The sequence below is a fragment of the Malaclemys terrapin genome, chromosome 4 (assembly GCF_027887155.1).
Source record: "Malaclemys terrapin pileata isolate rMalTer1 chromosome 4, rMalTer1.hap1, whole genome shotgun sequence".
NCBI classification, from domain to species: domain Eukaryota; kingdom Metazoa; phylum Chordata; order Testudines; family Emydidae; genus Malaclemys; species Malaclemys terrapin.
In genome coordinates this window covers 144,012,877-144,030,481 of record NC_071508.1, presented here as the reverse complement: position 1 = coordinate 144,030,481, position 17,605 = coordinate 144,012,877, and the positions used below count along the sequence as shown (strand labels likewise).

The 17,605-nt window shown below is 43.1% G+C and overlaps 1 protein-coding gene across 1 annotated transcript in view; it reads right to left on the bottom strand.

Moving 5' to 3' along the window:
* The window catches only part of DLGAP5 (DLG associated protein 5), a 56,753-nt gene extending 41,267 nt beyond the window's left edge, over positions 1-15,486 (bottom strand). The window contains exons 1-7 of the mRNA XM_054024632.1: positions 15,411-15,486; positions 11,588-11,838; positions 8,408-8,619; positions 7,346-7,438; positions 5,144-5,240; positions 3,591-3,692; positions 2,401-2,477 (exon numbers count right to left, since the gene is read on the bottom strand). Of these exons, the coding sequence (XP_053880607.1) occupies positions 2,401-2,477; positions 3,591-3,692; positions 5,144-5,240; positions 7,346-7,438; positions 8,408-8,619; positions 11,588-11,828 (822 nt within the window). The 5' untranslated portion in view covers positions 11,829-11,838; positions 15,411-15,486. The remainder of the gene's footprint in view (positions 1-2,400; positions 2,478-3,590; positions 3,693-5,143; positions 5,241-7,345; positions 7,439-8,407; positions 8,620-11,587; positions 11,839-15,410) is intronic.
* Positions 15,487-17,605: the final 2,119 nt, after the last annotated feature.

The window sequence follows — 17,605 nt, the reverse complement described above, 5'->3', positions numbered from 1 at the left end:
GTCATGGCCAATACTGGAGTTGGCAGTGTCCAACTCATCTCGTCGCAGTACTGGGAAGCGGTGAGACAGCCCAGCTCCATCTTGCATACTGGAGGAATTATAGTGCCAGCCAGCACTCCTCTTAGAAGATTAAGAGAAATCCCTGAGTTCTGGAATGGTCTTGGTCTGTCTTGTTGGACCTCTTCCTCGGAATAATCCCTCATTCTGTTATGTGAAGCACCAGACCTTGTGTCGGAAGCAACATTTCATGTCATCTCTGAAGGAAAGTGCAGGGCTGGACAGTCTGTGGAGGTCCCTGGTACCAAGGGGGGGACTCATGGCCTGCTCTAGAAGGTGCTGCACTTCAGATGCAAATAGCTTGTCACCAGTGTTCTCTTTTTAAATGACTGGCAGACAGAACACCCTTCTTTAGATGTGCCCTTTTCCCAGGCACAACAAACACTGCGTGTGGGGGTCACTAGTGGGGACAGCCAACCCACATGACTTACCCAAGGGTTAAACTTTGTCAAACTATGGGTATGTCTACACAAAGAAAAACCCTAGAGCCCTGCAGGGTGGGAGGGTCCCAGAGTTCAGGCTTCAGCCCAAGCCCAGAAATCTATCCAGCAATGAAAGAGCCTTGCAGCCTGAGCCCCGGGAATTAGAGCCAGCTGGCATGGGCCAGACATGGGTTTTTCTTTGCTGTGCAGACATACCCTGTCTGTCTATCCTAACTACTATGACTCAATCTAAGCGTACCAATAAACTAAACTATATACAATAAAGGCCCCCAAAAACAGAGAGTAAGGTAAACTACCACATCGAATGTTCCAACTCTCGTGGCAGGTGGTGAAAAGGAACTGAGGGGAGTTGGGTGGCACCACCCTTAAATAAGCCAGGGAGGGGCTAAGAGGCTAGAGTACTGACCCTACAGGTATCACTGGGCAAAGTTCTCCAGCACACCTGAGCGGAATACACATCTGCAACCACCCTAAAAAGAATGTGTGTTATAGTTGGATGGCTTATTCTAGACCCCATTTTCAGTGGGTTAAACTTTTGGCACAGAAAGCCGACAGATATTTTTGAGATACTCAATCTGAAGATGATTTTTGGCAACTGCTGAAATTCTTTTCAGTTATATAAGCGTGAAAAGCTTGTTCAGACACTTGTTCACTCAGTTCAAAGACGGTTTTACTTAACTCTCAGTACAGTCTTCAGTGAGGAATGGAGTATTATGCTAAATTTTCAAGTGGTAGTTAAGAAACAAGGTACTCTGCATGCTGTTTCCTTATGACGCAGCAAACGAAGTTTTACGTGTGCATATAGAAGGTGAATATCTGCATATCCCAGATAAATGCCTCTATATTAATTTAAATTAGGGCTGATGACCAGTAATTAAGTCACTGTGGTTACACATGGTTAAGCAAGCAAGATTTGGCCAGAGGTGTTGAAAATGCACAGGAGTATCTGAACCAGACAACTCCTCCAAAACATTTTGGAATACCAGGAGTTTTTGAAAGAGCATGATTACACTGTACATTTGATCACACAAACTACTTGAACATGCCATTTCTGTAGCTACATTTGGGTTTAAAACGATCTCAATCAAGTATGATCTTGCAGGTACCAGTTAAAAGCCAAACAATAGTATGACACTCAAATAGATATTAACTAAGCCTCCCAAAAAGCCTAATAGGCTTGGCCCATAACAAAAAATTAGGCCCATTTATTTTTAAAAGTGTACATGCAGTTTTGTTCACAAATGCCACACAATAATACCTGGAGGTGCGTGCACAAGTCTAGGATTTTTGCATGCAACCCAACTTGCCTAAAAAACTACTGACGTGCATATAAAGCTCATGTAAGGGTGCATGCGCTCTTCTAAAAAAGCATAAAGCCAAACTTTTAATCTGTACATTGCTATAAACTACATATGCCAATTCTGAGAAACTGTTTTGGAAGTGTATGTATTTTCCTCATGAAGTAAAGACCCTATTCCATACAAAGTTCCCATGTCTACTTAAATACAATCTCATCAACACCATGTTTATGGTAACACAGTATTTTCTGATCAAAGTAGCAAGGGCAGTGGTCTTTTAAATAAGAATACTAAAATTAGATTAATATTGCTCACATCAAATATTTAAAGTCTGGTTGTAAGCAAAAAGTTCTGAAACTTTACAATGTGAAGAGTTAAGCCTAAATATATTAATATGAAAATTAAAAAAAAAAAAAAAACAATGCAACAGTAGTTACAAGTTAACCTGCAAGTTGCAAGCAGACCAACGAAGACATGAGTCAAAGCAGTGGTCACTATTTTAGCTACAGTGCCTATATAGTACAGTTGCTTCTTGTAGACACTCCTGAATCTGTTGATATTTGTAAATATGAAAATTGAACAAAGGGTATTAAGTAACATACCTCTACATTCTCAGCTTTGACCTCTTTTTGCTGTTTTCCTCTACTTGCTGTCTTTTTTTGTTGGTGGTTACCTAAGGCTGAACAGATTCCATGCCAATTAACACAGATAGCTTATTTATACAGCATCTTTCATCAGAAGATTTCAATTATATGACCATGAAAACACAAACAAGTAAAAAATAAGGCATATCACAATGGTTACAGATAGGGAGTAGTTAAAGAAAAGTTGTACAGTTTATACAAAAAGATGCTCTAGGATTTAGCAGCATGATGAGAGCCATGCTACCAAGAACTGATATCAGATTTTTTCCCCCCTTCCAAAACACGAGATGTTAGTCTTTGAAATGATTTTTAGCTCCCTATAGGGCTAATACTGAAATATCTAAAGAACTATACTACTCCAGCTTCCCCCAGATAAAACGACAGAACACTAAAAGTAAACACTGAAATATTTCCTTAAAGATTGAAGTGACATTGTCAAATAGTTTTGAGTCCAGAATTTGATCTATTTTCCTCTTGCCACATGGACATATTAGGATTAAAGTCATGCATGATTACTTAATGTTAGTCATCCATATGATCACAACAGTGGTAGTGGCCTGTTTAATTCAGGGGGTACATTCCATGTGTAATGGGCAGCATGAAAGAAAGTGTTACATTCTGCCAGCTATCTTGAGGACAAGAAGGGATAACATTATTAAACATTTCTCTCTCAGAGCCCCGAAGGTTGGGGTCCGACTGTTCTGGGCAATGTACAAATACAGATGGAGAGCAGCCCCAACATCAGACAATATATTTCTTTTGATTTCTGTTACTAGACAGAGATAATTTATAACCTAAATCTTTTAATGGTTATACAACCAACTAGTATGACATTAAGCCAGATAAGAAAAAGCACAAGTGTGCCAGCCTTTAATTAACAGAAGGTATAAAAACTTCCATATTGCTGTATTTTCCCCCAACTCTGTCGACTTTTGCATATTGAGTTAAACATTGAAATGGAGGCTACAGTTACAAGATCTTCTTTCATAAGAGAAATTACTGATTTCCACATTTAGACCCTTCCTTTCTGTCTGCCAGTTTGATACTAAGTTTTCTGTGCCACCTCTGAACGCTATGTCTTAGCTGTACAAGCTGAAATAGTTTTTCTATGAATACCAAGAATATAGGAGTCTTACTGCTTCACTTACTCATAGTGGTAGCTGGCTTTGACATCTGTTTGGTCAGAGTAGAGGAGGTTGCTCTGGTGATTCTTACATTTGAGGCTGTAGGGACTTCAGGTTGCATCACCACTGCAAGGAATATCATAATTCCCAAGGCTATTTCACCATAACTTGCAAGGAGGCAACATTAAAATGATATTATCAATCAATTTAGGCCCAAAGTTCTGGTTTTATAAAAGCCAGTGGTAAATGCATTGGCATCAACACCAATGCAGGTCGCCAGACTTTTCTCTATGCTAATGCAGTTAGTGCTCACAGAGCACTGAGGGCAGAGATCAATCCTTGCATCAGGAGCGTGCTTTGAGTTGCCAAAGACAGCGCAAAGCCTCAGAATGTATTACGGCAGTCCTTAGAAACCCTAATTGAGATCAAAGCCCATCGCGCTAGACACAGTACATATGCATAGCAAGAGTCCCTGGTCCTGAAAGTTTGCAATCCAAATGGACCAGACAGACAAAGAAAGAAAAAGTGAATATTATCCCCATTTTACAGACACGGAATTGATAGAGTTACTTGCCCAGGCTCACACAGGAAGTACAAGGCAGAGCTAGGAATTAAACCCAGACCTCCCAAGTCCCAAACTTGTGCCTTAACCACAAAGCCATCATTCCTCTAAGAAGTCTTTGAATACACTTTTCAGGCAAAAAGCTTTAGCCTAGGATCTGAGTAGATACAAGTTAATGATTTTTTAAAAAATAAATTCTACGTTTTTTAACAAAAATAAATCTGTTTACAATTAAATTTATGACAAACGATGTTAAGGCCTATATTTACTATCACCTATTAAAACCATTTAAATAAAAAATATTCTGAATCTACATGCCCTTTCTACTACACACTTTAACAAGTTAAAGGCTGCTTTTTATAAGCAGAATCAATGACAAACATAGTAACTTTTGAGGTCAAGCTTTAAAAAAATGACTTAATATATGTCATGTATCAAAGTATCTATATCATTTTCCATCTTTATAATGGAGTCAATGTTGGTATTTTGTTTTTCCCAAATAAGAGTACTCTTCCCCCCCCCCATCTCTTGTTCAGAAAAGTTTAGTAGGAATACTTTTAGTTTCACTTTTTTCCTTATGTATACAAACAGTTAAGGTGGTTTTATTTAATGAAAAACAATGTTAAAATGCTGTTTGTGCATGTTTTTAATTGAATTACAATTTCCAAATGCAGCTTGACAACTGACTTTTTACTCAGATTGTTATCTAGTAAATTATGAACCTTTTAAGAAAATAACTAAAGTACTAATAAAAAGCATGACTAAAATCATTTATTTAAAATCAACGTTTGCTACTTGCTGATTTAAATAATTAAAATCGGCAATTTACAACAATCCATGCTGGAAACTACTGAGATTTTTAAGTGAGTTTGAAAAATTACACACAAATTATCTAAGGTATTTAAGGCACCAATATCACAGGGATATTTAAGGACCAGTGCCACTCCATGTCCCAATGCTATGACCTTTTAACCCAGTGTCCCCTTTCACATTCCAAACCATTTTACATTCCTACCTTTCTTTTTTTCAGTCACTTTGTCTGCACATATCTGTCTGCGTCCAGTTTGGGTAGGGCGCACACTATGCCCATTGGTAGCATGGTCAGCATAGATCTACAAAGAAGGTATATTTTGTGAAACTTCACCTTTCTAAAAATAAGCAAGACTAATTCTTTCCCATCTTTCATACTTACTTTGTACCTCTTCTAGAAAGCCCTGATTAGTGACTCGTTGATTTTAAGTGTTTAAAATGAGAGATTGAGGTAACTGAAACAGCTCATTTTAGACACATCTCTCAATTTTACATTATACTTCTGACCCTTTCTCAACTGGATGGGTGAAGAGGGAAGCGAGTCCTTGAACTGGGTACTGATTTCTGCTAGACCTTTATGCACATGTAATGCAAGTTAGATGCCAATTCTCAGAAAACTTTTAGTACATAGAGCGAAAGTTATGAGTAGAGATACTTCAAATGTAAGTTCACATTATGTCAGACAAGACTGTTAGAGAGTCAAAGTATGACTGCTTTCAAAGATTATTTCAAATTAAGTTGCCCCCAAAAGCATACAGATAGTGCCCAAAAAAGGTAGATAGTCCAAATAAAACATTCAATTAAACCAACAGCAAGACGGTATTATAATGTTTCAACCTTGAAGAGTTGTTCAAAGCAGAGAAAGTTAGTCATGAAAGATGTCAGAACTAACTGCATCTGAAATGCACAAAGTACTCTAGTCCATAAAGAAGCAAGTCATAACGAAGCAGAACGTGGTGTCAAGTAAACAGCACACAGTATAACAGAGAGAGTTTATCCTTTGATGTTAATAAAGTATTAAGTGATAATCAAGTTAGGCATGAAAGGTGCAAGACAAAACTCTGAACTCATTCTTGCTGACAAAATAAAACGGAACTGGGTCCTGGACCCATCACTCCAAAGGTCCAGTGCTGCAGTGGGATACTTGCGTACAGTCAGTCTTTACAATTCTTGAAGAGGGGTCTCATTTCAGATTGTACAACTGCTCAGTTGACACATTTGCTAGTTTCATCACTGAAAATTAGCAAAGCAATATGCAGAATAAAGAAAGGAATGGTTAGCATTCTAAGCATCAGATTTGCTATTTTAGACTCCCTGGAGACCAGCTGGGATCTATATCTATGGCTAACTCAATCCCTCATCTTTAGAAAGTTAAATGAGTAGTATGAAATGTTACATGTGAGGACCTTTTAAATGAGACATTAAAAACCAAGAGATCTTGTTCCACTGTATAATAATATAAAAATCCATAGCCTGTTTTGTAGAAGTAAACACCTACAGTGCACCTAGTGTTCAGGGTGGTCCTCAAGCCATTTATGCCATGAAGCCAGAAAGTAACGTAGAATGAGAAAATACAGGTTAGGAAAGGTTATTTATCTTCAAATATTTGTATGCAAGGCTCATCATAGTTCACCAATTCTCCAAGCCAAAGTCATGGCTACTGAAAGACTTGGTAGGAGAAGGAGGAATTTAAAACGTGTAAAGATGACCTGAGCAGAAAAGTTGGAGAGACAAGGTGGGAGAGGCAATATCTTTTATTGGACCAACTTCTGTTGGTGAGAGAGACAAGCTTTTGAGCCACAGGTCTGTGGCGAAGAGCTCTGTGTGGCTCAAAAGCGTCTCTGTCTCTCCAACAGAAGTTGGTCCAATAAAAGATATTACTTCACCCACCTTGTCTCTCTAACATACTGGGACTGATATGGCTACACTGCATACAGAAAGAAATCCTACACATTTATAAACTATGTTATTTGCTAGTACAGGCGTTTTCAAAAAAATTTCCATAGTGAGAACCAGATATTGGATTGTCTCATGAACTACCTCTACTTTGTGATCATCTCTCATCCCTGGGGTAAGTAGAGCAATTGTTTTCTATGAAAAAACAATATTAAGAAATTATTTTTGATTGATACAGAACTAAGTTAGTTTCCTTTAGTGCAATTTAGCAGGTGGATGTAAGAACAGACAGCACCACGTGATCAATCAGCTCCCTGGAACTATAAGCAAGTGTTTATACCCTTATCTGTAAAGCTGGTTTACAATAGTTAGAACTGTCAGCTCGGCAATAAAGTTTTGAATGCAAGTACACGTGACCCAAAACTAGGGATTTTAAAGGAATTACAACATTCACAGTTATTACGCACATCTAATTCTCCCAATTTGTAAACAAAAAAAACAGAAGACAAACCATGGACTGCTGAGTTCTAGCTGACGTAACAGTTTGTTCCGCTTGGCTCTTTGCCTTTGATCTTGTAATCCTTGCAGAAGAAGTAGGAGCAACCTAGACACATCCCCAAAGAAACAGAAGTTAGCATATTCCTTTCCCTTCTCCCCAGTTGCAGCAATTAAGAAGAAAAGGCTTTGACATACTAAGGACAGGTGTATACTACAAAGATTTGCCTGCGGTGCTATGCTAGTTAATCACACCCCTGAGAGCACTATGTAACCACCAACTCCATGTAGATGCATCTTATAACAGCAAGAGACTCCTTTTGCATTATAGCTTATGTTGTTTGGGGGATGTGGTTTAACTATACTGACAAAAGAATTACTTTTGCTGGTATATTCCTCCCTTCCGTTAAGAGGTACAGGTATATCGGCAAAGCCTTTGTATTGCAGACTAGCTCTAGGTCAGGGGTTGGCAACGTTTGGCACGCAGTTCGCGAGGGTAAGCACCCTGGCAGGCCGGGCCAGTTTATTTACGTGCTGACGTGGCAGGTTCGGCCAATCGCGGCCCCCACTGGCCGCGGTTCGCCATCCCGGGCCAATGGGGGCAGCGGGAAGTGGCGTGGGCGAGCGATGTGCTGGCCGCGGCTTCCTGCCGCCCCCATTGGCCCAGGACGGCGAACCGCGGCCAGTGGGGGCCGTGATCGGTCGAACCTGCCGCGTCAGCAGGTAAATAAACTGGCCCGGCCCGCCAGGGTGCTTACCCTGGCGAGCCGTGTGCCAAACGTTGCCGACCCCTGCTCTAGGTGCTTCTGTCCTAGCTCAAGAATGCAAGTTTATACATCATAGAAATCTATTCCACTTTGTTTATAAAAAACAGGACAGTCATCACTGGTATAACATTGACGCCATTAATGTTACACCAGTGATGAAGTTAGTCCACTGTCTTTGAATCAGTAAAAATGATATGTATAATCTCTATTAATTTCTTACTGTAAGATAAAACAAAACCAAAACAAAAAACGTATAAAGCATTATTTAACATGTGCCATTGAAGACCGGAACAAATTTTACTCTTCATTACCTTCTCCTTTGGCTTGACTATCACTGGGTTCTGTGGTACAAATGGAAGAAAGCCAGGTGCATTAGGTCTGTAAAGCCCAACTTTAAACACTTCCCGTTTAGCTTTCTCTCTTTGTTCTTTTAGTTTTCGAAGTTCTTTTTCCTCTTTGTAGCGCTGGAGCAATTGCTTGCGCTCATTTTCACTTTTATTGACGGCTGCATCTGTAGTTTGTTCTACGAAAAGACAGAAATGGACATTTTACAAGACTCTGAAGATACTTTAACAAAATTTGAGAGAGTACAGTATAACATGACCAGAATACTAATGTTGCCTGGAAGGTTACACAAGTCATTGGATAAATATTTAGAATTCTCCTATTTAAGATAGGAGAGGATGATGCTGAATTGCAGCAGAAAGTTGCTCTCACTGTTTATTTTGAGATTGTGCTTGCATTACAAGTTTCAACTAAGGGTGTCTATTATTTATTGTGTATTAGTGCTAGGAGCCCTGGTCATGGACCAGGGCCCCAGTTGCGCTTGGCACTGTACAAACAAGAAAGAAAAAGACAATCCCGGCCCCAAAGAGCTTATAATCTAAGTATAAGACAAGGAACAACAGATGGATATGGATAGTGTAAAAGTGAAACTTGTATCCATCCAGCGGAATTCAGGTGTAACCCTAATGCAAATGAGGAGCAAATCACAGAATCTGTACATCTCATAGCAAGTCAGACTAAAAGAAGTGAAAGCGGCCAAAAAACGGAAATGTTTTGTAATTGAGAACAAATCAGATAGTGATTATGTGAGAGATTAAATACTTATGCCAATTTGAAGAGAAAAAAAAAATCACACTTTCATCTGAAAAGTTTGTACTTATTGATATAAGTATCACCTACGATGACTAAATGAAAGATATTTTTGTTTTTCAGTTTGCTTTGTGCATTGTGCAAGTCAGTTTCACTGTTTGTTCTATATAGTTAGTTTCTCCCTGGTTAAAAAGGCCCTTAATGTCAGAGCAGCAAGTCACAATTTTAAAAGGTATTTATTAGAATGTCTTAATTTTTTATTTAAATACTCTTTCAACAAGTTCAGATTGATAATACTGTTTTATGAGAGGGTCACAGGCTGCTTCATATAGCTCCAGGAAGCAGCAGCATGGCCTTGCTCCGGCGCTCCAGACGGGGAGCGGGGTTGGGGGCCGCTCCACGTGGCTCCCGGAAGCAGTGGCATGGCCCCCTCCGGCTCCTACGCGTAGGGGCAGCCAGAGGGCTCCACTCTGCACACTACCCCTGCCCCAAGCGCCACCCCCTTGGCCAGGAACCGCAGCCAATGGAAGCTGCAGGGGCGGTGTCTGCGGACGGGGCAGTATGCAGAGCTGCCTGGCCGCACAGGAGCCAGAGAAGGGACATGCCGCTGCTTCCAGGAGCCACTTGAGGTAAGTGCCGCCCAGAGCCTATACCCGAGCCTCTCTCTGCGCCCCAACCCCCTGCCTCAGCTCTGATCCCCCTCCCGCCCTCCAAACTCCTTAATCCCAGCCCAGAGCATCCTCCTGCACCCCAAACCCCTCATCCCAGCCCCACCCCAGAGCATGCACCCTCAGCCGGAGCCCTCACCCCCTCCCTGTACCCCACTCCTCCAGCCCAGCCCAGAACCCCGTCCCACACCCTGAACTCCTCATTTCTGGCCCCACTCCAGAGCCCGCAGCCCAACCCCAATTTTGTGAGCATTCATAGCCCACCATACAATTTCTATTCCCAGATGTGGCCCTTGGACCAAAAAGTTTGCCCACCCCGACCTACAGAGTCGGTGCCTATGGCTACAATATGCTATACCTTCCTGGAATTTGTTTTGTATCCGAGTTCCTGCATGTCTGCAGCAGTGCACTTAACACAATATCATCATATCTCCTCCCCAGGACTTTTCCACTCTGCTTCCCTGCAGAGTTGGAGGAAGTAACTTGTTCTTGGCTGCTAGTCATTAGGAGTTAATGGTCCAGTTGCTGGGTCTGCCATTCACATGTGTTAATTCCAGCCAGTTCTTGTTAAGATACCTTGTTCCAACCCAGATCCTTTAGTCTATGGTACATCTATGCTGCAATAAAAGACCCATGGCTGCGGCTAGCCTGTGGCAGCTGACTTGGGCTCAGATTGTGGTGACTAAAAATTACAAAGCAGACATTCGGGCTGGAACCTGGACCCAAAACCATGCTTAAGAGGGTGGTTCCAAACCCATACACTGAAATTTTCAGCCCTGCAGCCCAAGCTCTATGAGCCCGAGTCTATTGATCTAAGCTCTGAGACTCAGTGCCACGTGTTTTTTATTGCAGTGTAGATGCACCTTCTGTGACATCCAGCTATATGTCCAGAGCGGGAATCAACCTTACAGTAAGGGCTTGTCTACACTACTGAGCCTTTGCCAGTATAGCTATGCCAGCAGCGGCCCCTGATTGAGACACAGTAAGCCAACAGAAGGAGTTCTGCTGGCATAGCCACACCACCTCCCCAAGCAACATTAGCTAAGCCAACAGAAGCATTCTTCTGTTGACCCAGTTCCATCTAAACCAGGAATTCTGCCAGCAGAGCTCTGTCAGCTAGTGGTGTGTGATTCTTTTCCACACTCTTAACCAGCACCACTTTGTAGTGTGGGTGCAAATATCACCGCTCAGTGGGTAAACTGAGTCACCCATACTGTCAAAAATAATACCAAAACATTCCTGCATTCTCCACAGCATTTTACAGACATTGGTATGTGTTATAAGTGCATTGGAAGGTGTTATAGGTGGTTGTAAGCCAGAGATGTAAGCAAATGATTGAGCTGCTGGCTAGACAATTTATAGCAGTCATTAATCATTTATTAAAACATCTACTAATCATAGGCATCTTATAAATGGAATCAATAAAATGTGCCCACAATACGATATGCATGAAATCCAAAGCAGGTTGAAGAATGAACCATGATCACTGAAATGGGGGGAAAAAGGGAAGAATTGTATATTAGTCTTATCTATCAGTCCAATTAATAGTCAGTAGAACTGGACTGGTAACCAAAGGACTCAAATCTCCCATTATCCAATTTATAATGCTCGCCTCCACACACAGTTAAATCCCTATAACTGCAAATATAGCTTCTTTATCCATAAAACCAGCTTAAAGAAATTTAAGAAATATTTTAATGCTGAACAGTACTATAAGCTTTTACTCACTCCGTTTGGCTGTGGTCTTTTCCTGAGAGCACACTTCGTTTGTCTCGTCCAGTTTAGGAAGTCCCCTCTCTTTCGATAACTGGACATTGACATCTGCCAGTCCAAACTGTCTGCTCCTTTCAAATTGCTTGTGTCTGTTCTCCTTTTGAATCAGTGACTTCCTGCGTGCAACTTTTGTTCTAAGCGTTTCTGTGCTCAGATCCTTTCTATATCGATTGGCAAACTGGGGTGTAGCAGCCATCTTAACTATCCTAGAACAAGTTTGTAAGGAATTAGGAAATAAGACAAATGATCAAGTTCTGGTTTGTTGTAATTTTACATTAAAGCCTTTAAAGTAGCCACTGAAAGCTTCCAAGTACCTCATTTTTGTTAGAGTTTCAGTAATGGCTCTTCACTACAACCATATGCATCAGACACTAAAAATACTTTTAACCAGTGGATCCTAAGCCACTGGCATCCTACTGGTCTGGTAGGGTAGGCTTTTGCCACCGGACTGGTACTTGCCTGGCTATCCTTACTGGGTGGTGTCCTATCCAACCATACCTATTCATGCTAAGGAATCATACAAGTAAACCAAAACACCGTAGAAGCTACTTAGAAGCTATTGACAATTTAGATTATGACCTTGTTGGGGCTGGTGTAGATAAATCTCTGCATTAAACATCTTCACATAAAACTTTCATATGACTTTGTATTATGCCTCTATTTTCATAGAACTTTGTATCAGATCCTTATATAGAAAACTTTGTATTGAGCCTTGGTATAATGTTAAAAAAAAAAAAAAAAAAGTCTTTTTGCTAGGAGTAGAATAAGATCTCTCCCGCCACCCCTCCCTTTTAATCAATTGCCCTGTTGAATGAATGAGGCATGAATGAGCAAGGCCTGGAAGGCAAGCACCTTCAGACAGCTAGTTGGAGAGGGGATGGAAGCCAGACCTAAGAACAATAAAACTAGTCAAGTGGGCTCACTAAAGAAAAGCAGACATATTGACAGCCTTAGGGGTTAGAAGCAAGCACCTTCTTTTGAAACACCCTCTTTGAACAGCATTAGGACAACACCCAGAAAGAAGCAGTACAAAGGACCAAGGGACACAGACACAGATTTTGAATCTGGTATAGATTTGCATGAGAGGGAAGCTGCTATAAATGTGAGGTGTCTTGCACAGGACCTTGGGTCTCGTCTTGTCAACATGGGAGCATCGATCCGGATTGGCAGAAGCCCGGCTCCACCCCTCCCCCATCTAACTCACCTGGCCATTGAAGTTAAGGGGAGCAACTAATTGGTAACAACAACAAGACAGAGTATGCTTGTGTGTGTGTGCGCGCATGAGTGTAATATATATCATATGCATATGATACAGTGTTGATTGATACATGTATTACAAATAAATGTGGCGCTTTGCCTTATTCCCCCTGAAAAGATCCTGTGCAGTACTTTAAGTACAACACAGGGACCTTTTGTGTTGTGAGTGTTCCTAGCACAATGGGGCCACCAGTTGATTGGGGCCCGTAAATACTACTGCAATACAAATAATAACTAACTACCATCATTGTAGAGAAAAAGTGGATGAGGTAATATATTTTATTGGACCAACTTCTGTTGGAGAAAGAGACAAGCTTTTGAACTACAGAGATCTTCAGGTTTGGAAAAGGTAGTCAGAGTGTCACAGCTAAATACAAGGACAAATTGTTTAGCATAAGGAGCAAACATGTTCCAAGAGACCTTTAAGATGAAGCGGGCAACTAACACTTCTGCAGTCATAGAACAAAGGATGGTTAGACCTGGTCTAGGCTAGAAGATTAGGTCGGTTTAACTACCATCAGTCAGGGGTGTGAAAGATCCATACCCCTGAATGACAGGTCAATTGACCTATCTATCCCCCTGTAGACAGCGCTAAGTCGATGAAGGAATTAGCTACAGCCTCTCAGGGAGGTGGATTACCTACGCCAATGGGAGAACCCCTCCTATGGGCGCAGGTAGTGTCTACATGGAAGCACTACTGCGCCACTGTAGTTTCAAGTGAGGACAAGCCCGTAGTATGTTAAATTGTTGTAGTGAGTCACAAAACAAAACCAGCATCTCTGCTGAGTCCATGATTTTTGAGAGTCTAGCAGACTTAAGAATTTAAACTCCCAGGCTCATCTTTTGAAGGTGTTGGGTAGGTTTTCTTTGAGCTTGATGGTGACCACATCCTGAAAGAAATCTTTCCCAAACCTCCTCTTCTGGCCTACAAACAACCCCTAAACCTCATCATCACAAGCAAGCTCTCACAGACCAGGACACACCAACTCAAAGCAGAACCAGTCCCTGCCAGAACAACAGATGCAAAATATGCAGACATATCTCCACTGCTGATCAACACCCCCACAATACATCTCTCAAGATCTGTGGGTCCTAGACATGCCGATTTGTTAGTCTCTAAGGTGCCACAAATACTCCTCTTACTTTTCACGAAGTGATGGCTTCCTATCTGACTTTTCAGAGCTCATACTCAAAGAAAACCCGCACACCTTCAAAAGACAAGCCTGGGCGCTTACATTCATAACTTTGTTATGACTGCAGAGATGTTCATTACCCACTTCATTGTCAATGGATCTTGGAAGATTTGTTTACCCCTTATGCTAAACAATCTCTCCTTGCATTTAGCTGTGACAGAGTAAGTACCCTTTCCAGACGGGAAGGAGAGCTCATCTCTTTCATCAACAGAAGTAGGTCCAATAAAAGACAGTACCTCACCCAACTTTTACGTCTCGTATTCTGGAACCAAAACAGCTACAACAACACTGCATCCCACCACTGGAGTATTTTGGATAAGGCTTCTTTCCCTACTTTACTTGTGACCTCTATGTGCAGCATAACCTGGGCCTCAGTTGGTCATTACAACGGATGCTTCGGATACACTTATACATGTTCTAGTCCAGTCTACACTCCACCCTGGGCTGTTCAAGACTGGAGACTTCAAGTTGAGGGTCTGGACGTTTGTATTAAAGTACACATATGAACCAGTGGTGGGTGAAAACGCATGGATATTTTTCTCCCCTGCAGCAATCCCCTCGCCCCAAAGTTTTAATCCTTCACCCCACGTTCAAAGTAGCAACTGCAAACCAAGCCGGTGTTAACTCTGCAGGCGGCAAGCCACGCCAGACATCGGCAATTGTGTGGCTGCCCCAGGCAGAACAGAAAACGGCGAAAGCGATAACGACCCCGCAGAGCTTCGCCTCACCAGACGGCAACGTGCTTTAATATAATAATAATATAATTAATGGAGCTATCCCATCTCTTAGAACTGGAAGGGACCTTGAAGGCCATCAAGTCCAGCCCCCTGCCTTCACTAGCAGGACCAAGTACTGATTTTGCTCCAGATCCCTAAGTGGCCCCCTCAAGGATTGAACTCACAACCCTGGGTTTAGCAGGCCAATGCGCAAACCACTGAGCTATCCCTCCCTTTACAAAGGAGGGGCACCGCCAGGCTCCTTTTACAGGTGGGGAAACTGAGGCACGGCACGGTGAAGCCGCTGGTGCCAGTCCCCCGGCAGAGCCAGGAGGAGAACTGCCCCCTGGAGCTGTACGCTGGAGTTAGTGCCCCCCCCCCGCCGCCCCCCAGGTCACCTCCCTTATTGCAGGGTAGCCCCGCCCCCCTTGGCGTTAACGGCTTCGCTCCGCGCTGGATTTTGCGCCCCCCGCCGACGCTCCTCTGTAGCGAAACCCAGCCGGGGGGGGGGGGGCACTGCCAGGGAGTGGGGCTGGCTCGACCCCTCGAGGCGGCAGGGAGCGGGGCGGCAGCCGAGGGGCGCCGCGCCCAGCCCAGCCCAGCCCTTCCTACCTGTGCTGGGCCCAGAGAGACCCCAAGTCCCCGACGCCTGCACCACCCGGCGGCGCGCGGATCAACCACCCCTCTCGCGGGCCCCGGCTCAATTCAAACCTCACCCCGCCCACCTCATTGGCTGAGCCCAGCCCGCCGGCGGCCGCTCATTGGCGTCACCGAGCCTCCCACCGGCCGCTCATTGGACACCGCGAGCTCGGTGCCTGCTGTTCATTGGCTGTTCAGAGCCTCTCCCGCTGGGTCGGTCATTGGTTAGCAGGCGCGTTCCAGCCCTTGGGGGGAGGGAGGCGGGAGTGGTCTGTGATTGGTCGCGCCACGGTCCCGTGGGGAGGGGGAATGGTCTGTGTGAGCAGCGCCCCCTGACGCCGCAGGCGGGAGCTGTGAGGCTGAGCCCGCCCACTTCCCGGTTTGCCAATACGGCCAAGGGGGCGCTACCGGGCTGCTGGGCCACCGATCTTCCTGCCACCAGCCCCCACTCTCTGTAGAGTTGGGGAGAAGCTAGTGTCATGGCCTTGGAAGTGCAGGGCTGTCCTGCACCTTGCGCAGGATTTGAGGTTAGATTCTCTCACCCCCCCAAACTCCATATTCTGCATAATATGTTTATAAACGTTTTGTGGAGGGGGAAGGGGGAATTTTGCCTGAAATCAATAGTATCCCCTTTAAGAGCAGTAGAGGATCCAAAGGGTAGGTGTGAATTGGGTGACACTGACAGTACAGAAAGCAATAAGCTCTTCAGGGCAGGGACTCTCTTTTTGTGCTAGGTGCTGTACACACAGAACAATGGGGTCCTGGTCCGTGACTAGGGTCCTAGATGCTTCAGCAATGCAACTAATAAAAAAACCAACAAACAGGAAACTGACCTTTAAGACCTTTCAATTCTGCTCCCGTTCAACACTAGGCAACAATATACACTGTAGTTGGGCTTAATTTTGTAAACAACAAGGCAAAGGTAGGATTTTCAGAAGTGGTCAGCGTTGGCCTAACTCTGCTGAAGTCTTTTGAAAATCCCACCCATAGCATGTTATGTGTCCTCCTCGTTTCTAATTTCCCACTCCACTCACATACGCCAGGCCTGACCCCTATTTTTTCCCCCAGTAACCATATCCGGAAGAAACTGATGTTCAATTGTGAAAAGGTGGTTTGTGTTTAATATGATTCTTACATATGGAAAATGTATCAACAACAGAAAACTCAGCCATACAACATTCAAAGATAAAAGTAGCCGTTCAAAAATCAGCCACATGGTGGCATTGCAAAAATGTAGCCTGTGGATTGAAAAAACAATATTGCCAAATAGGATATTGCTAAGTTTAAGACACATTAATAAGCATAGAACAGAGGCATCTTTTGTAGGCAGTGTAAGAATGTTCCTTTTAGCATCTCAGTTCAGCATGCCATCAGGCTTTATAATTTCATCTTTCAAACCACAAGGAAGTTTTAAGAAGTTCTGAAGGTATTGAGCCCTATACATTTTTATAATGGATCAGCACATTTTTAGCTGCACTTGGGTACAATGAATGGGAACAGCAATACATGGATTAGACACCAATTACTGTGCTGAGCCACAGAGCTGCCTCCCATAGAAAAAGTTATATTGCATAACGTAAGGCTGTTTCTGGTTACCTCGCAATGTAATATCTGAAGACGTTTCCACCTATTTGTCTGACTGTATAGACTACTATTGATTAGAGCAAAGGCCTGTGAGTTAGGAAAATCCTGGCTATAATCAGAAGAGCTACTGCCTCACTATTTAACACTAACCACGTTACTTTGGCCCTGTCCACCCTTGGATCAGCAATCATATGGCCGGGTTCTCAGCTGATGGAAATTGGTGTAGCTCTGTTAAATCAATGGAGTTATGTTAATTCGCACTAGCAGAGGATCTGGCCCCCAGAGTCCAATTCTGCGAGGTGGAAGTTGAAGGCACTCAGAACCTCACATAAGGTACTCAGCATGTTTCAAGATCATACCTGGGATCTATGGTCATGGCTAGCATGGCTCTGATCTGAGGAGAGACAAGAGTCAACGAGAGCTGCACCCAGTTACTCTGCAGCTGTCATTCCCACATCCTAAGTTACATTCAGTTGCTAACCACTGAAGGCTCAAAAAATTGGTGCAAGTTCTGATACTTGGCCATTTACACCTGACATGCAACTTACACTACTGTTTACATGACCACTGAATTTGGCCCAGAG